Source organism: Mesoplodon densirostris, chromosome 17 (genome assembly GCF_025265405.1).
Source record: "Mesoplodon densirostris isolate mMesDen1 chromosome 17, mMesDen1 primary haplotype, whole genome shotgun sequence".
NCBI classification, from domain to species: domain Eukaryota; kingdom Metazoa; phylum Chordata; class Mammalia; order Artiodactyla; family Ziphiidae; genus Mesoplodon; species Mesoplodon densirostris.
This window is the reverse complement of record NC_082677.1, coordinates 50208691-50229936: the sequence shown is the minus strand read 5'-3', so window position 1 is coordinate 50229936 and position 21246 is coordinate 50208691. Positions and strand designations below refer to the sequence as shown.

General features: G+C 35.9%; 1 protein-coding gene across 6 annotated transcripts in view; it reads left to right on the top strand.

The window, feature by feature from the left end:
* Positions 1-21246, top strand: part of MYCBP2 (MYC binding protein 2) — a 269886-nt gene that overhangs the window by 159985 nt on the left and 88655 nt on the right. For all 6 annotated transcript variants that reach the window (XM_060080239.1, XM_060080242.1, XM_060080241.1 and 3 more), the window contains exons 42-47: positions 463-581; positions 1216-1303; positions 3626-3675; positions 11186-11358; positions 12798-12942; positions 17013-17228. In XM_060080239.1, coding sequence (XP_059936222.1) covers positions 463-581; positions 1216-1303; positions 3626-3675; positions 11186-11358; positions 12798-12942; positions 17013-17228 — 791 coding nt within the window. The remainder of the gene's footprint in view (positions 1-462; positions 582-1215; positions 1304-3625; positions 3676-11185; positions 11359-12797; positions 12943-17012; positions 17229-21246) is intronic.

The following is a 21246-nucleotide window of genomic DNA, read 5'->3' as shown; positions in this document are numbered from 1 at the left end:
TAACCAATTAACCATAACTACTCTTGTGATCTCTCAAACTAATAGGCAATTTGAATTTAGAAACTTCTTTCTTCTAGGCTGACCTGCCTTGTTTGTTTGTGAAGAAATCACACAAAGCCAGATTTTAGCCTAGAGAGGATTGCTCACTCTGAAACAGAAGAGGCTAACCCAGGTCACCTTAGTAATTGACAGATAATTGACAGTGATCGCTGGTGTAACTTAACTTAGGACATGTGATTAAGGAGAATTACATCATAAAGAAAACTAACAACTGGCATGGTTCTATTGTTTCTACTGTTGTTTTTAAGCACAGCTTTGTTCAAGTAGATATAGGGACCCCAAAAAAGACTTGGTTTTTTTAGTACCTGATTTGTATTGCCACCTATCTTGAGATAGATAAAAGTAAGGAAATTTTGATAAAGTTGTTTCAGATTTTGAACTCAATGTTAGCTTTTTTCTTAGGAAATGAGGCCCTTTTTTCACTGGAGACTGCATCAGATTATGTGAAAGATGACAAAGCTTCTTTCTATGGTTTCAAATGTTTTGCAATTGGATATGAGTTTAGCCCTGGACCTGATGAGGTGAGAATGAATTATCTTCTCATTCTGTTAAGGAAGATTGTGTTTCTAAGAGCTGCTGTTGACTTGTGTTTGCTCTCTGTATTCAAGAAGTCTGAAATTTATTTTAAGCTATAGTGTATAATTTAAAATACTCTGTAGTTTAATTTTGTGCAGTGGTCTGGTTTTGCTACTTTTAATGTGTGAAGAGAATGGAGTCTGTGCAACATGACCCAGCCTTTAAAGACTTAGTATAGTTGTGCCTGTTCCAAACCTGCTCTGGTAGCTATACCTTTCTAAGTAAATTATAGAACCTAATTTCACCATGGGACGAACTTAGTATCTCTTCTAAATGTCTCAAATCGTACAATAAAAAAAAAGTCAAGGTGAAAGACTGATCATGTTCCTTCAAAGTAATGAATGAAAAATTCTTTGGACAATGAACCTGTAGGTCTGAAACTTACAACCAGCATGAGACATAATATTAAATCTCTTACACTCTTAATTAACCATTAGCTCCTAACATATGCTTCCTTTTAATTTCAAACATTACACTTGAATGCAAGTCACATTTTTTTGATAATCCACATCATCTTTCAAAAATTTCATCTTCCAAACGTTTTTTAAAGCATCTGATTTTGTTTTTGCAATTCTCCAGGGAGTCATTCAGTTGGAAAAAGAACTAGCCAATCTTGGTGGGGTTTGTGCAGCAGCTTTGATGAAAAAGGATCTAGCACTTCCTATTGGTAAGTGTGGTCAAGTACTAGGTGTTTGTTTATGATTTAAAAAAAATTTTTAAGAATAGAATATGTTCATCGCAGAACATTCTGAAAACAGATTAGCAAAATGAATTCACATACATTCATGAGCAACTACTTAATATACTGGTTGTTTGGGTTTTTTAAATGGAGACTGAAGAGTACCTCTCTAGTTTTTTTATTCACACACGTATATGCGTACAAGCACTTTCTTATGTACATACATGCTATGTGCCAGGCCCTGGGTTAAGCACTGGAAATAGAGTATTAAACCAAAAGCTTGAGATATCTCTCAGAAATCCTAGTGGACATATCAAATAGGCAATTGGATGCTTATTTTCTGGAGCTCAGGGGACAAGTCAATAGAAATGTCATTTGGATGTAGTTGACATTTAAAGACCATATGAAAGAAACATATGAAAGATGAGCTAGGAAGAGAATGCAGATGAGAAAGAAAATAGCCAAGGGTCAAAGCTGGGACTTGTCAAAATTTCAAAGACCGATGGAACAGGAGGAAGAGGCTGCAGAAAAGACTGAAGCAGCAGCCAATGAGGTAGATGTAAAACCTCAGGAGAGTGGATATTGGTGGGATTTTTTAATGAAACTGAGAAAGCAATTAAAATTTGTCACTGGGTTAAACTTGTTGGCTATTTATATACTCAAGAAGAAATATATATATATCAGTAAAAGGAGAGAAGTATAAGGACTTTTAGAGTGGGGTGAGACAATGGAAAGTCAGGAGGGGGAGTCAGGTTGAACATAGATGGCTCTTTAGAAGAGTTTTCATGTGATGCACAACAGAGAAATGAGGCAATGGCCAAAGAGTACCTATTTCTAGGATACAGAATTGTGTGATACATGAGTTGATTTATTATCAGAATTGTAAAGATGAAAATAAGGCTTAAAATATTTACTAATTCCATGATGTTTATCCATGATCAAACATTTTATTATTACAGTAGTTGGGAATAAAAGGTATTATTATTGTATTTCCCCAATTCTCACCTCCAAAAGTTCATCTGTATCTCCTCCCTCTGGGGCTACCCTTCCCACTTTATTCTTTCTTTCCTCCCTTCTCTTTCTTTACTCCTTTCTTCCCTATCTAATCCGTCTCCTCTTCCTGCTCCCTTCCACCCTTCTCTGTTCCCTTGTTCCTGCTTCGTGTTGACACATGATGAGGAAATGAGACAATGAGACATCTGTGTTCTATTCATATGAGGGAAAATGGCACAGCCTCTTTGAAGGAGATGTGTCAACAGCTATTCAAATTTTACATGCATGTAGCTTTTGATGTAGCAATTTTTTATGCATACTTGCACAAATGCTCGAAAAAGGTATGTTGTAAGATAGATTAATATAGCAGTATTTGTGATTATAAAATCTAGAAGCAACCAAAATGCCTGTCAGTTGGGAACTGGTTCAATAAGCAATGGTAAGTCCATACAGTAGGAATGTATGCAGCTTGTTAAAAAGCAGCAACAAAAAAGTAGACCCCTGTGTCCTGGCCAAGGAAGATGTCCAAGTTATATTAATTAAGAATAGCAAGCTGCGGAAGAGGGTCCTATTTTTGTGAACATTATATTGTAAGTATATAAATATATGTGTATGTACCCACATGTGTATACGTTGACACATACGTATATACACATTATTTGCACACAAAATTTCTAGAACAATACTTAAGAAACTGTTGATGCTCTTTATCTTTGGAAGGGAATGGTAGCAGAATTTTTCATTCTACACTTTTGCATACTTTGAATATTTCCCTTTGAATATGTATTACTTTAGTAGTAATATTTTATGAGTTAATTAAGCTATCAAAGAAAATTCAATGAATAAAATATATTCTACATCAAGCAGTAAAGGAGAAAATGGCTAGAGAATACAGTCACTATCTTACATTTTCCTCTAAGTAACTGTTGTTTACTAAAGGTAAAGCTCTTCTACAATATAGGCAAACTAGAAAGGCTCGGATTCTGAAAATTCAGTTCCCTCATTTTTCTTTTTTTTTTTTGGTCAAAAAGTAAATACACTAAAGTCAAAAATACACATTTGTGTACATAAATATAGTATATATCTTTTGAAAATCACTTGATGGTTGCTTTTTGAGTATTGTCTTGAGAATTACAGCTTATATTCACACTGAAAATAGCATTTGAAAATTTAAGCCACTGAGATTTATCCAGAATGATAATAGTTCTCTTCAATTTGGAATATCAAATTTGTGGGAAAGATGTCATGAATGCAAAAGACTAGGAAAATAAACTAAGGATGAATATATTTTAGTAAACCTTTTCATTTACACAACAGGTAATGAATTAGAGGAAGACCTTGAAATTCTTGAAGAGGCTGCATTACAGGTATTGTCCTGATAATTGTAAGGGTAAACTTTGTACATTAATTTTAAGCAGAATTTTCACTCAGATCAACCTTATTTTTCTTGAACATAGCACTCATTCATGTAGTATTTCATTCCATAATTGGTAGTTATAGAGATAAATAACTCATAATTTCTCCCCTTGATGGGAGAGACCCACCACATGAGCCCTTGTTGTACTGTGTGATGGGTGTTAACTCTGGAGTGAGATGAAAGCCCTGCTGGAGGAAGAAGAGCTACCAAGTGCCAAGGGCCCAGGGGAAGGCTTTGCCCAGTGGAGGACATTTAAATTGGATCTTGAAAGAAGTTTTATTGACCAGTGAGAAAAAGGGGAAAAAAGCTGTTAGTAATGGTAATTTAAATAACATCTGTAGAGCACGTTATAGTTTGCCATGTCTTTGACATTATCTGTCTGTTTCTGCAGTTACACTATGAGGTCAGTATTTTCTCTTGTATCTTACAATTATAATAACTTCAGTTCAGAGACGTTTTGTGATTTGTCTAAGAATTCAGCTAACTGGGAGATACAGTCTAATATCCAGGTCTTCTAATATCAATACTTAGAGTTAGTGGTTTACATTTTATTTATTTTCTGAAATGAATTGATCACAGCAGTAATAATAAAAACAAACATTTATTTGATCTTAACTTTATCACTTACTATTCCAAACACTTTTCACATTTTTAACTCATTTAGTCCTCACAGCAACCCTATGAATTAGAGACTCTTATTTACAGATAAGGGAACTGAGTCACAGAGAACTTAAGTAACTGGCCCAGAATCATACAGCTAGTAAGCAGCTAGGCTAGAATTTGACCTCTGGCAGTTTGGTGACAAAGTCCATGGTCTTGATCACTGTGCTCTAATCATAGGGAGTCATGGTGTCCTCAGTAATGTTAAGAAACATCTGTGTCTTAAAAACCCACCAGCTTTTGGTTTTTTTTTTCTTTTAAAAAAGTTAAATCTCTGTATCTTAAGATACAAAAATAAAAATTAATTTAAAAAATATTTAATAAACATACTATGTGTCAGATAACATTCTAGCTAAGGAAAACCACCAAGTAGCTCATATTATCATTACAGGGATTATTACAGCTTACAGAATGTCATTTAGGCCAGATAAAAAGAGGTCTTTATCGTACCGCTGTAAAGAGAAAAGTGATTTCCCAAATTACCCACCGTTTTGGCATGTAAGGTCATCACTGTGATGGTCTAACACCTACTGCTTGTTAGGCAGATGGTGGGCATTTAAATGTGTTATTTAATTTAAATTTTATAATAACCACGGAAGAGATATCATTTGATCACCAGTTTATACCTTTCACTGATTCAGGAATGGTCTGTAACTTGTTAGCTTGAGAGCACACAGCAATAACTTGTACAGAGTCAGGATTTGACCTCAAGTCTGTTTGACTTTAAAGATTGCGACTTTGAAATTGCATGGCTTATAGAATGCAGAAGTTACTTGTGGTAGAAATTGATAGAAATGGAAATATAATCCTTCTCTATGAAAATATTATGTTTTGAAATTTATTATATGGTCATTAAAAGTTTTCTAGAGTTTCAGCCATTAAAGCAAGTCTTTCCAAAATATAAGGCTTGCTTCTCATATAGGTGAGAACTAAAATTTCAGTTTTATCTGCCTTTTTTTCTTAACTTTAATAAGGCTTACACAGGCTAATGCAGTGTATGTGCAGCCACAGTCAGACTTCCATCTACTTTTTGCCCAAGTCAAGACCTCGGTACCCACCTGCCCAAGAGAACAGACACAACGTACCCAGGATAGCTGCCAGTAATGGAGACACAAAAAGAGGGAGACCTTTACAGCTGTCTTCAAAAGGGAGCCCTGGCCCTGACAAAGAGGGATGTGGCACATGTAGAACGCTAGAATGGGAGGAGATGCACCATTGCATCTAGCATGCAGATCTCTGATAAATCACTTCTTTTTTGTGGGAAGAAAGACACTGGAAATATTATCCCAAGTTTTTCCCTCCTGAAAGTTTTCTACTTTATAGGCTAAAGGAGTACTGGGGCATGGAAAGAAAATTATTTCCCCAAAAGGCCTATCTAAAATTGGGTGCAAATACAAAAAAATTCATGTAATTAAAGTTTTATATTTTAAAATATACAAATGTCAGATAGCCTTATCCACCAGAGGGCAGACAGCAGAATCAGGAAGAACTACAGTCCTGCACCTGTGGAATGAAAACCACATTCACAGAAAGATAGACAAAATGTAAAGGCAGAGGGCTATGTACCAGATGAAGGAACAAGATGAAAGCCCAGAGAAACAACTAAATGAAGTGGAGATAGGAAACCTTCCAGAAAAAGAATTCAGAATAATGATAGTGAAGACGATCCAGGACCTCGGAAAAAGAATGGAGGCAAAGATCGAAAAGGTGCAAGAACTGTTTAACAAAGACCCAGAAGAATTAAAGAACAAACAAACAGAGATGAACAATACAATAACTGAAATGAAATATACACTAGAAGGAATCAGTAGCAGAATAACTGAGTCAGAAGAACAGATAAGTGACCTGGAAGACAGAATGGTGGAATTCACTGTCACGGCACAGAATAAAGAAAAAAGAATGAAAAGAAATGAAGACAGCCTAAGAGACCTCTGGGACAACATTAAATGCACCAGCATTCGCATTATAGGGGTTCCAGAAGGAGAAGAGAGAGAGAAAGGACCCAAGAAAATATTTGAAGAGATTATAGTTGAAAACTTCCCTAACATGGGAAAGGAAATAGCCACCCAAGTCCAGGAAGCACAGAGAGTCCCAGGTAGGATAAACCCAAGGAGGAGCATGTCGAGACACACAGTAATCAAATTGACAAATATTAAAGACAAAGAAAAATTACTAAAAGCAACAAGGGAAAAACAACAAATAACGTACAAGGGAACTCCCACAAGGTTAACCCATAAGGCTAACAGCTGATTTCTCAGCAGAAACTCTACAAGCCAGAAGGGAGTGACACGATACATTTAAAGTGATGAAAGGGAAGAACCCACAACCAAGATTACTCTGTCCAGCAAGGATCTCATTCAGATTCGATGGAGAAATCAAAAGCTTTACAGACAAGCAAAAGCTAAGAGAATTCAGCACCACCAAACCGGCTCTACAGCAAATGCTACAGGAACTTCTCTAGGAAGGAAACACAAGAAAAGGAAAAGACCTACAAAAACAAACCCAAAACAATTAAGAAAATGGTCATAGGAACATACATACCGATAATTACCTTACATGTGAGTGGATTAAATGCTCTAAACAAAAGACACAGGCTGGCTGAACGGGCACAAAAACAAGACCCATGTATATGCTGTCTACAAGAGACCCTCCTCAGACCTAGGGACACATACAGACTGAAAGTGAGGGGTTGGAAAAAGATATTCCATGCAAATGGAAATCAAAAGAAAGCTGGAGGAGCAATGCTCATATCAGATAAAATAGACTTTAAAATAAAGAATGTTACAAGAGACAAGGAAGGACACTACATAATGATCAAGGGATCAATCCAAGAAGAAGATATAACAATTATAAATACATATGCACCCAACATAGGAGCACCTCAGTACATAAGGCAAATGCTAACAGCTGTAAAAGAGGAATTCGACAGTTACACAGTAATAATGGTGACTCTAACAGCGCACTTACACCAACGGACAGATCATCCAGACAGAAAATTAATAAACCTCAAGCTTTAAATGACCCAATAAACCAGATAGATTTAATTGGTATTTACAGGACATTCCATCCGAAAACAACAGATTACACTTTCTTCTCAAGTGCACACAGAACATTCTCCAGGACAGATCACATCTTGGGTCACAAATCAAGCCTTCGTAAATTTAAGAAAATTGAAATCCTATCAACCATCTTTTCCGACCACAACACTATGAGATTAGAAATCAGTTACAGGGAAAAAAAAACATAAAAAACACAAACACCTAGAGGCTAAACAATACACTACTAAATAACCAAGAGATCACTGAAGAAATCAAAGAGGAAATCAAAAACTACGTAGAGACAAATGACTATGAAAACATGATGATCCATAACCTGTGGGATGCAGCAAAAGCAGTTCTAAGAGGCAAGTTTATAGCAATACAGTCTTACTTCAAGAAACAAGAAAAATCTCAAATAAACAATCTAACCTTATACCTAAAGGAACTAGAGAAAGAAGAGCAAACAAAACCCAAAGTTAGTAGAAGGCAAGAAATCATAAAGATCAGAGCAGAAATAAATAGAAACAAAGAAAACAGTAGCAAAGATCAATAAAACTAAAAGCTGGTTCTTTGTGAAGGTAAACAAAATTGATAAACCTTTAGCCAGACTCATCAAGAAAAATAGGGAGAGGACCCAAATCAACAAAATTACAAGTGAAAAAGGAGAAGTCACAACGGACACCACAGGAATGCAAAGCATCATAAGAGACTACTACAGGCAACGCTATGCCAATAAACTGGACAACCTGGAAGAAATGGACACATTCTTAGAAAGGTATAAACTTCCAAGAATGAACCAGGAAGAAATAGAAAAGATGAACAGACCAATCACAAGTAATGAAATTGAAACTGGGATTAAAAATCTTACTACCAACTAAAGTCCAGGACCAGGTGGCTTCACAGGTGAATTCCATCAAACATTTAGAGAAGAGCTAACAGCCATCCTTCTCAAACTCTTCCAATATTGCAGAGGAAGGAGTACTCCCATACTCATTCTACCATCACCCTGATACCAAAACCAGGCAAAGATACTTCAAAAAATGAAAATTACAGATCAATATCACTGATGAATACAGATGCAAAGAACCTCAACAAAATACTAGCAGATAGAATCCAACAACACATTAAAAGGATCATACACCATTATCAAGTGGGATTTATCCCAGCAATGCAAGGATTCTTCAGTATACGCAAATCAATCAATGTGATACACCATATTAACAAATTGAAGGATAAAACCATATGATCATCTCAGTAGATGCAGAAAAATCTTTTAACAAAATTCAACACCCATTTATGTTGAAAACTCTCCAGAAAGTGGGCATAGAGGGAACCTACCTCAACATAATAAAGGCCATATACAACAAACCCACAGCAACCATCAGTCTCAATGGTGAAAAACTGAAAGCATTTCCTCTAAGATCAGGAACAAGACAAGGCTGTCCACTGTCGCCACTATTATTCAACATAGTTTTGGAAGTCCTAGCCGTGACAATCAGAGAAGAAAAATAAATGAAAGGAATAAAAACTGGAAAAAAAGTAATAAAACTGTCACTGTTTGCAGATGACATGATACTGTACATAGAGAATCCTTAAGATGCCACCAGAAAACTACTAGAGCTAATCAGTGAATTTGGTAAAGTTCCAGGATACAAAATTAATGCACAGAAATCTCTTGCATTCCTATACACTAAGAACAAAATATCAGAAAGGGAAATTAAGGAAACAATCCCATTCACCATTGCAACAAAAAGAATTAAATACCTAGGAATAAACATACCTAAGGAAGTAAAAGACCTGTGCTCAGAAAACTACAAGATACTGATGAAAGAAATCAAAGGTGATACAAACAGATGGAGAGATATACCATGTTCTTGGATTGGAAGAATCAACATTGTGAAAATGACTATACTGCCCAAAGCAATCTACAGGTTCAGTGCAATCCGTATCAAATTACCAATGGCATTTCTTACAGAACTAGAACAAAAAAATCTTCAAATTTGTATGGAGACACAAACTACCCTGAATAGCCAAAGCAATCTTGAGGGAAAAAAAACTGAGCTGTAGTAATCAGACTCCCTGACTTCAGACTATACTACAAAGCTGCAGTAATCAAGACAGTATGGTACTGGCACAAAAAAACTGAAATCTAGATCAATGGAGCAGGATAGAAAGCCCAGAGATAAACCCATGCACCTATGGCCAACTAATCTATGAAAAAGAAGGCAAGGATATACAATGGAGAAAAGACAGTCTCTTCAATAAGTGGTGCTGGGAAAACTGGACAGCTACATGTAAAAGAATGAAATTAGAACACTCCCTAACACCATACACAAAAATAAACTAAAGAGATGGATTAAAGAATTAAATATAGGGCTTCCCTGGTGGCGCAGTGGTTGAGAGTCCGCCTGCCGATGCAGGGGACACGGGTTCGTGCCCTGATCCCGGAAGATCCCACATGCCGCGGAGCGGCTGGGCCCGCGAGCCATGGCCGCGGAGCCTGTGTGTCCGGAGCCTGTGCTCCGCAACGGGAGAGGCCACAGCAGTGAGAGGCCCGCGTACAGCAAAAAAAAAAAAAAAAAAAAAAGAATTAAATATAAGACCATAGGAAGAGCCCTCTTTGCCATAAATCACAGCAAGATCTCTTTAGACTCACCTCCTAGAGTAATGGAAATAAAAATTAAAACATACAAAGGGGACCTAATGAAACTTAAAAGCTCTTGCACAGCAAAGGAAACTATAAACAAGACGAAAAGACAACCCTTAGAATGGGAGAAAATATTTGTAAACGAATCAACAGACAAAAGATTAATCTCCAAAATATATAAACAGCTCATGCAGCTCAATATTAAAAAAAAAAAAAACAACCCAAAAATGGGCAGAAGACCTAAATAGACATTTCTCCAAAGAAGAAATACAGATGGCCAAGAGGCACATGAAAAGCTGCTCAACATCATTAATCATTAGAGAAATGCAAATCAAAACTACAGTGAGATATCACCTCACACCGGTTAGAGTGGGCATCATCAGACAATCTACAAATAGCAAATGCTCTGGGGTGTGGAGAAAAGGGAACTCTCTTGCACTGTTGGTGGGAATGTAAATTGATACAGCCACTATGGAGAACAGTATGGAGGTTCCTTAAAAAACTAAAAATAGAAGTACCATATGACCCAGCAATCCCACTACTGGGCATATATGCAGAGAAAACCATAATTCAAAAAGACACATGCACCCCAATGTTCATTGCAGCACTATTTACAATAGCCAGGTCATGGAAGCAACCTAAATGCCCATCGACAGATGAATGGATAAAGAAAATGTGGCACTTATATACAGTGGAGTATTAGCCATAAAAAGGAATGAAATTCGATCATTTGTAGAGACGTGGATGGACCTAGAGACTGTCATACAGAATGAAGTAAGTCAGAAAGAGAAAAACAAATATTGTGTATTAACACATATATGTGGAATCTAGAAAAATGGTACAGATGAACCAGCCTGCAAGGCAGAATTATAGACACAGAAGAAACGTATGGACACCAAGCGAGGAAAGCGGGGTTGTGGGGAGGTGGTGGTGGTATGAATTAGGAGATTGGGATTGATGTATATACACTAACATGTATAAAATAGATAACTAGTAAGAGCCTGCTGTATAAAAAATAAAATTTGAAAAAAAAGTCTGTAATACGATACAAGAATATATATATATAAAATAAATTTAAAAAATAAAATATACAAATGTTCTCTTTTACCCAACAGGTGTGCAAAACCCATTCTGGTATTCTTGGAAAGGGTTTAGCGCTTTCTCATTCACCAACTATATTGGAGGCACTAGAAGGAAACTTACCACTTCAAATCCAAAGCAATGAACAGTCCTTTCTGGATGATTTTATTGCTTGTGTCCCAGGATCAAGTGGTGGAAGGCTTGCGAGGTAATGTATATTAAGTACTACAATGACTTCCTTTCAGGGCTTGCCTCAGTCTTCATTTCTGAAGAGAAATGAGAGGGGAGTCGTTAGGATGTTACGGTGCTGCCTAAGATAATCTAGTTTGTGTTTTGGACTTGCCGAAGTATAAAATGGTAGTTAATATTTCAAAGTATTTTTAAAATATATAGTATTTGTTAAAAATACATAGAACACCTGGTAAAATTGAGAAGTCTGTGTACTTGATAGTAGTGTTTAATATCTACTAAACTCCTAAGTTTATCACTATATTTATTTTAATATGAGTTTTTACCAAATCTACAATTAATGCAAATATAAATTTAGAATTTAAATTAAATCATTTGAGGTTGTGGATTTCTCATTTATTTTGTTGCTATCTGCTTTTTTGTAAAGATGAAAAGAACAAATATGCTGACTTGTGATTTTACTAGTAAATATAGAAATATGACTTTTTTCCAGCTTTAATTTTAAAACTACAGAGATTACTCTTTAGTTTTCAAAAACCAAAATGGTGATTGGAGAAGAATAGAAAATCTTTTAAGTCAGCCTCCATGCTATCTTTATGGACTTTTTATGTAATGCATGGCAGAATTACTCATTACTCATCTCACAGGACAACTTGAATGTAGATCATGGATATGATGATCATGAATTCAGGCATGGATATAACAAAGTACAGAAAATAGGCCAAATTTACATGGAAGAGAGGGTAGAAGGGAAGATAGTTAAGAAATTGTGTAAAGGGAAGCAGCCGCATAGCACAGGGAGATCAGCTTGGTGCTTTGTGACCACCTAGAGGGGTGGGATAGGGAGGGTAGGAGGGAGATGCAAGAGGGAGGGCATATGCGGATATATGTATACATATAGCTGATTCACTTTGTTACACAGCAGAAACTAACACACCATTGTAAAGCAATTATACTCCGGTAAAGATATTTAAAAAAAAAAGAGAAGCTAGACAACGTATCTTTAACCTGCTTGCTCTCCAGCAAGCAGAATATCACTTCTGTCCCTGCTTTGACAGACACCCTGCTCTTTTCCAGGCTTTCAGGTTGGCAAATTCAGCAGGCCTCCCTTAAGGAGTGTATTTGGGACTTCAAAGTATATGCAACCTAAATTCATCTTCTTGCTTATTTTAAATCAGCTATAGTTAAAATTTCAAATTTCCTGATTTTAAAATTATTTCTATTTTATTTGTAATCATCAGAAATCTAATATGCTTCAGCATGTTTTTTGATGAATTTGTCATTAACTATTTTCAAGGGATACACTTGTGGTCATTATCACTGAATCAGAAATGAAGATACCATTTTAGCATTTTGTTAGATATAAGTTTTATTCATTTGGCTTAGTTTCATGTTAATCATTGAAGATGTTGATGAATGTTTGGTTTTTTGTTTACTTGTTGTTTTCATTACTGCTAGGTGGCTTCAGCCAGATTCCTATGCTGATCCTCAGAAAACATCTTTGATTCTGAATAAGGATGATATTCGTTGTGGTTGGCCTACCACCATCACTGTTCAAACAAAAGACCAGTATGGAGATGTGGTACACGTTCCCAATATGAAGGTAATTATATTGGGATTGTATTAGTAGACAACTATGTACTGACTGTTGTAACTAATAAAATTTTAGAAATGGCAAGTGCTTACAGTCCCTATGCAGTACCCTCTTTAGATACACGTAATGAAGGAAGCCAAAAAATTGTTTAAATGGCTTGTTTATATTAATCAGTACTCAACTTTCCAAGGTATCTATTTTTTGGTTTGTTTTTTTACATTTTGCTAGGTGCTGTGGTGATTCCAAGGAAGGATAAGAAAGTGTCTGTACAAAGAGTGCTAAGCACACAGAGGGAAGGCCATTAATACATAAGTGACTGAATAAATCAATGAAAGAATACATTTTAAAATTTTGTACCTATCTTTTAAAAGACTCAAATACATTTTGCATTTGGTACTGTTGAAACAAGCTTTAAAATATAATATTGATACTTATTAAATAAATTAGAAATGCATAAATTTGGATTGTAAAAGAATGAGGATTGGAACTAGTCATGTGCTATATTGAAGGATATAGTTCTTTGGATACCTTTTCCCTGAAACATGAATTAATAATGACATTTCAGAGCATATTGTAATGCATGATATTAAGTCCTTTGTGATATAATCTATTAATTAAATATCTTAAACTTTTATTATATTTCTGAAAATAGTCAATATTGAATGAAAATTTGTATAGGCAATCCCTAGCCACCCCTGCCCCCCAAGTTGTATTACAAAGTGATTTGGTTGTTTGGAACTTAGAGTTGATTAAGTCACAAAATCTTTTTTACTCACAGAGCAGCTGATTTTAGCTCAATATTACTTTTTTTTTTAAGACTTTTTTGATGTGAACCATTTCTTTTTTTCTTCTTTTTTTAAAAAAATAAATTTATTTATTTATGGTTGCGTTGGGTCTTCGTTACTGCACGCAGGCTTTCTCTAGTTGCAGCAAGCGGGGCTACTCTTCACTGCAGTGTGCGGCCTTTTCATCACAGTGGTTTCTCTTGTTTCAGAGCACAGGCTCTAGTGCTTGGGCTTCAGTAGTTGTGGCACATGGGCTTAGTTGCTCTGCAGCATATGGGATCTTCCCAGACCAGGGCTTGAACCCGTGTCCCCTGCATTGGCAGGCAGATTCTTAACCACTGCACCACCAGGGGAGTCCCAGAACTATTTCAACTACTTGATTTATACCATGAAGAAGCACAGTGCCACTGGAGCCTCTAACTTGACTCATAGTAAAAAAAGACAAGAGACATATAGTTCACATGTCTTAAGACCAGTAAGTAAAACTGTATAGAAAATTATTTGACCCTGATACTAAACAAAAATCAGTCTCTTTACCAGTGGCTTTCAAGGTTTTGGCCATGACCCCCAGCAAGGGTTTGCATTATGACCCAAACGTACATATATAGGGTGGAAGAGTATGTACTCTTAGTTACATACAATATACATAATACACATTCATACAGTATGCTGCACTCTTATACTTTCCCTTATATCTTACTTTTTAAAGGAAGATCACACCCCATCAAAGCAATTTCAGGCCTGCTAAGAATTACTCTTTAGAATGCAAAAAGCATCACAGATTATAAGAAAAAAATTGAACAGAGAAAAAAGTAATTCTGAAAGTGATATAAAAAAATCACTCCACTCAAGGACAGAGTTTTGATCACAATACAGTATACATTAATATATTGAGGGGTTTGTGTATTCACTGATGAATTTCTCACTTAAGTGTATGTAGTGAGTTGTTAAATCCAGTCTTTGAACCCACAGCAAGTTCCTTATTCATGTGACTACGTTGTAGTTACCATTTTCCAGGTTGGCATAACATTTCATTTCTTTTTAATGTTCATACTGTTATGCCTATAGTGTATCTTCCGCTGTATTTTCCTGTGTTTCCACCTTGCTTTGTTGTCTCTTACTCCATTCTGGTACGTGGGTTGTTTACATCTTACATTTCAGTCAGACTTTACGCTTTTATCTTTTGTTCTCCTCTTTGGGTTCTTTTTTTAGCCACATGATCTGTCTCTCTTTCTTTACTTCCTCTTTTTTTTTCCCCTACATATATTGCTTCTTGAGGGCGAGAAGCCCTAAATCTCATACTCAGTATGCTCAAGTTCATATCAGATTTATGTCTAATTTAGAAACCGTATCTAGGAAACTCCAGTAAATACTATTTAGGAAAAGTGATTTGCATACCTCTTGATGTTTAATTTATTATATCACATTATCATACTAGCTGAAAACAAAATTAGTTCAATCTGTTTTGTTTTCAGCCTGATAGCACAAGAAGTTTTAGGAGCATTTTAGACTTCTTAAAAACTACTGAAGTATCCTTATATAGTAATAACCAATTATTTGGAACAAAGAAGTTGGTTTGCAGATAATATTTCAGTGAGATCCAAAATCCTTTTTAAAGCAGCAAGTGTTATTGTTTTTTTTTTAACTTATAAAATGATTATTCCAAGGAAACCTTATTTAATGAAAAGAGAAAGTTGTATTGGAAATAAAAGAATAACAAATTTTACAAAGAAGCACAGTTTATGAAAGAAAGCAGAATGGTTATCATTTTATATCTCAGTACTCCTAGAGTATGAAATTATTCAGTGATTTACTTCAAGGTTCGTAGTACATAAGCAGATGTACTTCTACTGTTAATTTACTTAGGGTAAATATAGTTGTTTAATGAAAGATTAAATCAAAATAGTACATATAAAAATAGTGGCTATAATTTAAAATCAAACGTCTTAGAATTTGGAAGCATTTGCTTTTTTTTCCTTTTTATTACATTTAAGTTTAAAGCTTTTAATGGTGCCAATGTATATGAGCTGAAGAATTTTACCATGTACCTTTAAACTTCTGTGTTTTAAATGTAAGATGGGTTTTTAATATTTTCAGAGCCTTATATCAATCCAAATACTGATTTCTCATAACCCCAACTAAAGATTGTGGTTATTTAATGGAATGTATTTGCTAGCTACACTTAACTTTATATATAGACACTGAGAGTCTCAAACTACTGACTCCCTAGAATGGCATTAATAAGAATAATACACGTTAAAGACATTCCACATTTCTGGGGTGTCTCTCAATTACTTAAGTAATATTGTCACTTTCTTTTATCCAATCCTTTCTATTCCTGTGAAGAGCTTGATGTTGAATTACCTGTTCTTGCCAACCACAAAAGTAGTGTCTGAAAAGAATAGAAGAAATTTTGGGAGACCCTCAGAATGATAAAGAGCTAAAGTGGTATTTAAATTGTTTGTAACTTTATGGTTGCCTAGGGATTGAGTGTTTTTTGCCAATGCATAAACAAATAAATAACAATAAAATGTTTTGTTATAATTCCTGGAAAGTATTTCTGAGTATTGTTTATGAGACAATTTATACTTTCAGTGTTTTAAAATGCCTTAGGAAGTCTGTTCTTTGCATCTCTACAGTAAAGTATAGATAAAAGATATCCCCATATTATTGTTGAAGAAGCTGAGTTGGAAAGTTTAATTATTGATAGGTTGCTTAGCTCTAATAGTTCGTGTTGGTGACAAAACTATCTAATAGTACTCTTTTTGCAGAGTAAATAAACATCTTTAAGCTTTAGGTATAAGATTTGTTTTATTAGCTGTTAATTTCTAAGATACCTATCAATGGAGTACTTTTTCTTCTGCAAAGCAATATAGCTAAAATTGAGATCAGTGCTTCAAAATACGTGAAGATTGCTGGCAAGTATTTATACCTGAATTACCAGATAAAATAATTTAATGTTAGCCCCTGCAAGAATGTAGATTCGTTTGACTATCCTTTCCTGGACTTTATTAATGGCGGCCTTTGTTTTTATTTTGTGTTTTGATATTTATGATTCTTTATTCCCAAAAACAAGGCCTCTCTTTTACACTGTGTTCAGGACCCCTATTGAGGTGGAACCATCTTGATCATTCTGGCAATGTTAAATAATCTTTGAAAGGAATGCCCAAGAGGGACGAGTGATAACATAAAATGTATAGAATTGTGAGTTTATAATTGTGTAAATTGCTTCTTTTGATGTGTTACGGACAGTTATATAATAATAGCATTTGTTTTTTATAATATCATGGTTAGGTGGAAGTGAAAGCCGTTCCTGTTTCTCAGAAAAAAACATCTTTACAACAAGAGCAAGTAAAGAAACCTCAAAGGATTCCTGGCAGTCCTGCAGTAACAACTGTACCTTCTAATACTGACATGACTTTTGGTGGGCTGGCATCACCAAAGCTGGATGTTTCATATGAACCAATGATAGTGAAGGAGGCTCGATATATTGCCGTAACAATGATGAAGGTAATTTGTTTTACTAATCAGAAAAATTTTATTTTTTCACCGTTCATTCATTTAACAGACATTTCAGTGATTCAAACTCAGATACAAATCACAGGTCTGGAGAGTTCTTGATAGATGTCAAACTTGCAATGTTTTTTTAAGGATAATGTTATTTTGCTATGGAGGATTTTCATTCGTTCTTGGCAGAAGTCTAGAGAGGTTTCCAGTTGTAGATCAAGTTAATTCAATCAGAGATTGAGATGTTTGGAAACTGGATTTCATTTCCTGCAGACTTACTTGTCTATTTTCAATTTACCAGTACTCCTAGGACATAGCCCTTCAGGGATTCAGAGTTTACCTAGGCCCCCTTTAACTTTGGGTTCTTCCAAATGTCAGGCTCATCTCTTTGGGTTTCTTACTCCTTTAGGCTTTTTAGCTCTTTGGTGCCTTTAGACAGATTAAAAAACAATTTTTTTTTGTCCAGCTTTTTTAGTTATCTTTAGAGGCAATGTTAGTCTAAATTATCAAGATGGTTGTTATTTGAAGTAGAAGTTAGGAATTATGCTATTTTCAGAGAGCAGTGGTGAGCCATTGAAGGCTTTCAGTTGGAGGAATGGCATGATTAGATTTGTGTTTTATAAAGATCATAGTGGAATATGGAGAATGTAGTTAGGAGGATAATCAAGAGACATGGTTTGGTTTAAGTCTCTTTAGGAGACTGTTGACTTAATCTGGTGAGATATACTGATCCCTTGGACTAGTGAGTTGTCAATTAGGGTAGATTCAAGATATATTTAGGATAGATTAAGACTTAGTGGCTAATGGATATGGGGTAAAGAGAAAGGTAGGAAATAAAAAATGGAGTTCACATTTTGAGCTTGAGTAGTGAGACTGATAGTGTTGGAGAAGGGGCAGATTTTGGTTGAGGAAGATAACAGATTCAGCTTTTGATGTGATGAGTTTTAGATATCTCTGAAATATCCATATGAGGATATATAAAAAGAAGTTGGAACTAAAAACCTGAAGTGATCACAGTCTTACCTCAAGAAAAGAATTGGAGAATCATCAGTACTTGTATTACTCATGAAATTATGGAAACAGATGATCTCTATCTAACGTGGCGAGAGGAGAGGGAAGTTCCAGGACCGGGTCCTGAGGAACATCAGTATCAGTGATTCTCAAACATTTGTCCACATCAGAATCATCTGGAACTCTTATTTATTTATTTATTTTTCTTTAAAAAATAAATTTATTTATTTATTTTTGGCTGCATTGGGTCTTCATTGCTGCGTGCTGGCTTTCTCTAGTTGTGGTGAGCCGGGGCTACTCTTCATTGCGGTGCATGGGCTTCTCATTGCGGTGGCTTCTCTTGTTGTGGAGCACGGGCTCTAGGCACGCGGGCTTCAGTAGTTGTGGCACGTGGGCTCAGTAGTTGTGACTCGTGGACTCTAGAGCACAGGCTCAGTAGTTGTGGTGCACGGGCTTAGTTGCTACGCGGCATGTGGGGTCTTCCCACACCAGGGCTTGAACCCACGTCCCCGGCATTGGCAGGCATTCTTAACCACTGCGCCACCAGGGAAACCCCGTGGAGCACTTATTTAAAACGGAAATTTTCCTACCATCCAAAGATTTAGATCCAGTAGGTCTGAAAAGAGGTTCCAAAACTCACGTGTAAAACAAATACGCAGAATGATTCAGGTTCAAAAGCTATACTTTGAGAAATACTGATTTACAAGATAGATAAATTAAAAAACAAAAGAAATGAAAATGGAAACAACATTGGCGAGAATACCAGCCAAAGGGCTAGTACAAAGTAGGACACCAGCTCTTACCTTTGCCACTTTTCCCCCCATGTTGCATATGGCAACTCATTTCATCCTCATAACAACCCTATAAATGACTGTTTCTTATTCCCATGTTACACATGTGGAAATTGAAGCACAGAGAGGTTGAATAACTTGCCCAAGGGCACACAATGACAGAGAGTCTGATTCCAGATTTGATTTTCCTACTTCCCCCAACTACCTTATGCCATGTCCTGAAGGTCATAGAAAGCTGTTTAAGACGGGTTAACAATGATATGCTGCAGAGTGAAGTCTTGAAAAGGATCTAGCAGTGATCAGTGATCTTGGCAGGAGCAGCTTTAGAGGCATAGTCAGTTGATTAATTTGTAGATGAAGAGGAAGTGAAGATAGCTAAAGGCAAAACGAATGTAGATAAGTCTTTCAAGGTGTTTGGTTATAAAAAGAAACAGAAGAAATGGGATTGAGTGAAGCCTTTAGAGTCTGAGACTGAATACAGAAAGACATGTTTTAATATTGATGAGGAGACAATTGAGAAGAAGGGAACAATGAAGATACTCCAAGAGATAAAAATAGTATCTGTAGCTCAGGTGGAGGGATTGGCTGTATGTAGGAGTATTGCCTCTTTCACTGTACCAGGAGAGGGAAAAGAAAAGAATTAATACAATTGCTAATAAATTTGTAGGTTGTGCAGCAAAGAATTATTTATGATAGCAATTATATGTTTTAGATCGGAGATGGGAGTGATGAATCTTAGGGTCAAGATTTTGAAACAAAGGGAAAAAATGAAATAGTCATTGTAGAGAACGAAGAGAAACTGATCAGAAAAGACTTATCAGACATCCTTGGAGAATCAGTTGAACTGAAGATCCTGTATTAACAGTGCAATGTGAGTCTTATGAACATGAATAAGATAATCACTTGGATTGATTCGGCATGGACCTTGTGCCAGATAGTTCAACAAAAGAGCAGTGACTGAGAAGGAAGCTGAGCATATGGTGGTTAAAGAAAAGACAGGGAAACCCAGCTGGTTTGGAAGGGAAAATAAAAGTGGCTTCAGAGATAGAAATTTAAGGAGGTGAGAAGGACTAGAAATCTAAGAATAGATGCGGTAGGAGTTATGGAGGCAGAGAGCGGAGCAGGCCATTTTATTTGGATATCAGAGATTGAACAGTTCTGAGTAACATCACAGGTCTATGCATTGGTACAAGTGGCTGAAACAAAGTTAAAGTTGAGATTATTGAGGTTGAAGAAATAAAGGAACTGAAAAGCTAGAGTTTTGGATGAGTTGTCCACAATTAAAGAATTTGAAGCTAAATATTCTCATTCATTTCAACTTTTTTTTAAGAGATTTAGTTTCTGGACTCCTTACCTCCCTAATTATTCTTTTAGTTTCCTATGAACATACTTAGGTTTGTGTAATTTCTTTTGAAAATCTAGTTACCAGAACTGAATTCAGTATTTCAGGAATGTTCTGAGAGGCCCAGTTTAAGGCAGTTACAGAATACCATTCCCAAACTGTCTCTTTGAGATATTAATTCATGTTCCAGGAAAGTGGATTCTCTTATATCAACCATTCACAGATACCGTGCTACCAGTACGTGTGCTACCCAGTAGTGAACTAAATATGGTGGAGGATGTAAAAGTGAGATATGATCTATCCTTTCATTATTAAATAGAATAATATGTATTTGAGGGAAATTGTTGGAGTAGAAAACCCATTGTACTGTGAATCTGGAAGCCTGAGTTTTCCTGCTATTAACACCGTTGTAATCTTGTTAGACTTACCCTGAAATTGCGTTTTCCTCACTTGTAACTTTTTAGTAGGTGACAGAAGCTAGGTCATTTCTAAATCACTTTCATGGAAATAGCGAGGGTGGGGCGAAGGAAGGGGTCTTGTGAGTGGTGTGGGTGTGCTTCTCTTTGCTGTAACTATAGTAGTAGTTAGAAATGAATGAGCAATTGGAGAACTTTACCTGAACCTTGAAAGGTTTATTTGGAATTGCTGCAGGAATATAAAAGTTTTGGAAATAATGTGACAAGTTTCATGTACCTACAACCCATTTTTATCTTTACATTTAACCAAACTTTTTCAGATCTTTTTGTTATTTCTGTTAAGAGACAGATTGTTAACAGTACAATTGCAACCCTCTGTAAACCCTTCTCCCTGGACCCATTCCCATCCCGTCCCTAGAGGTAACCACTGTCCTGAAGGTAATTAATGGTTCTTCTTCCCC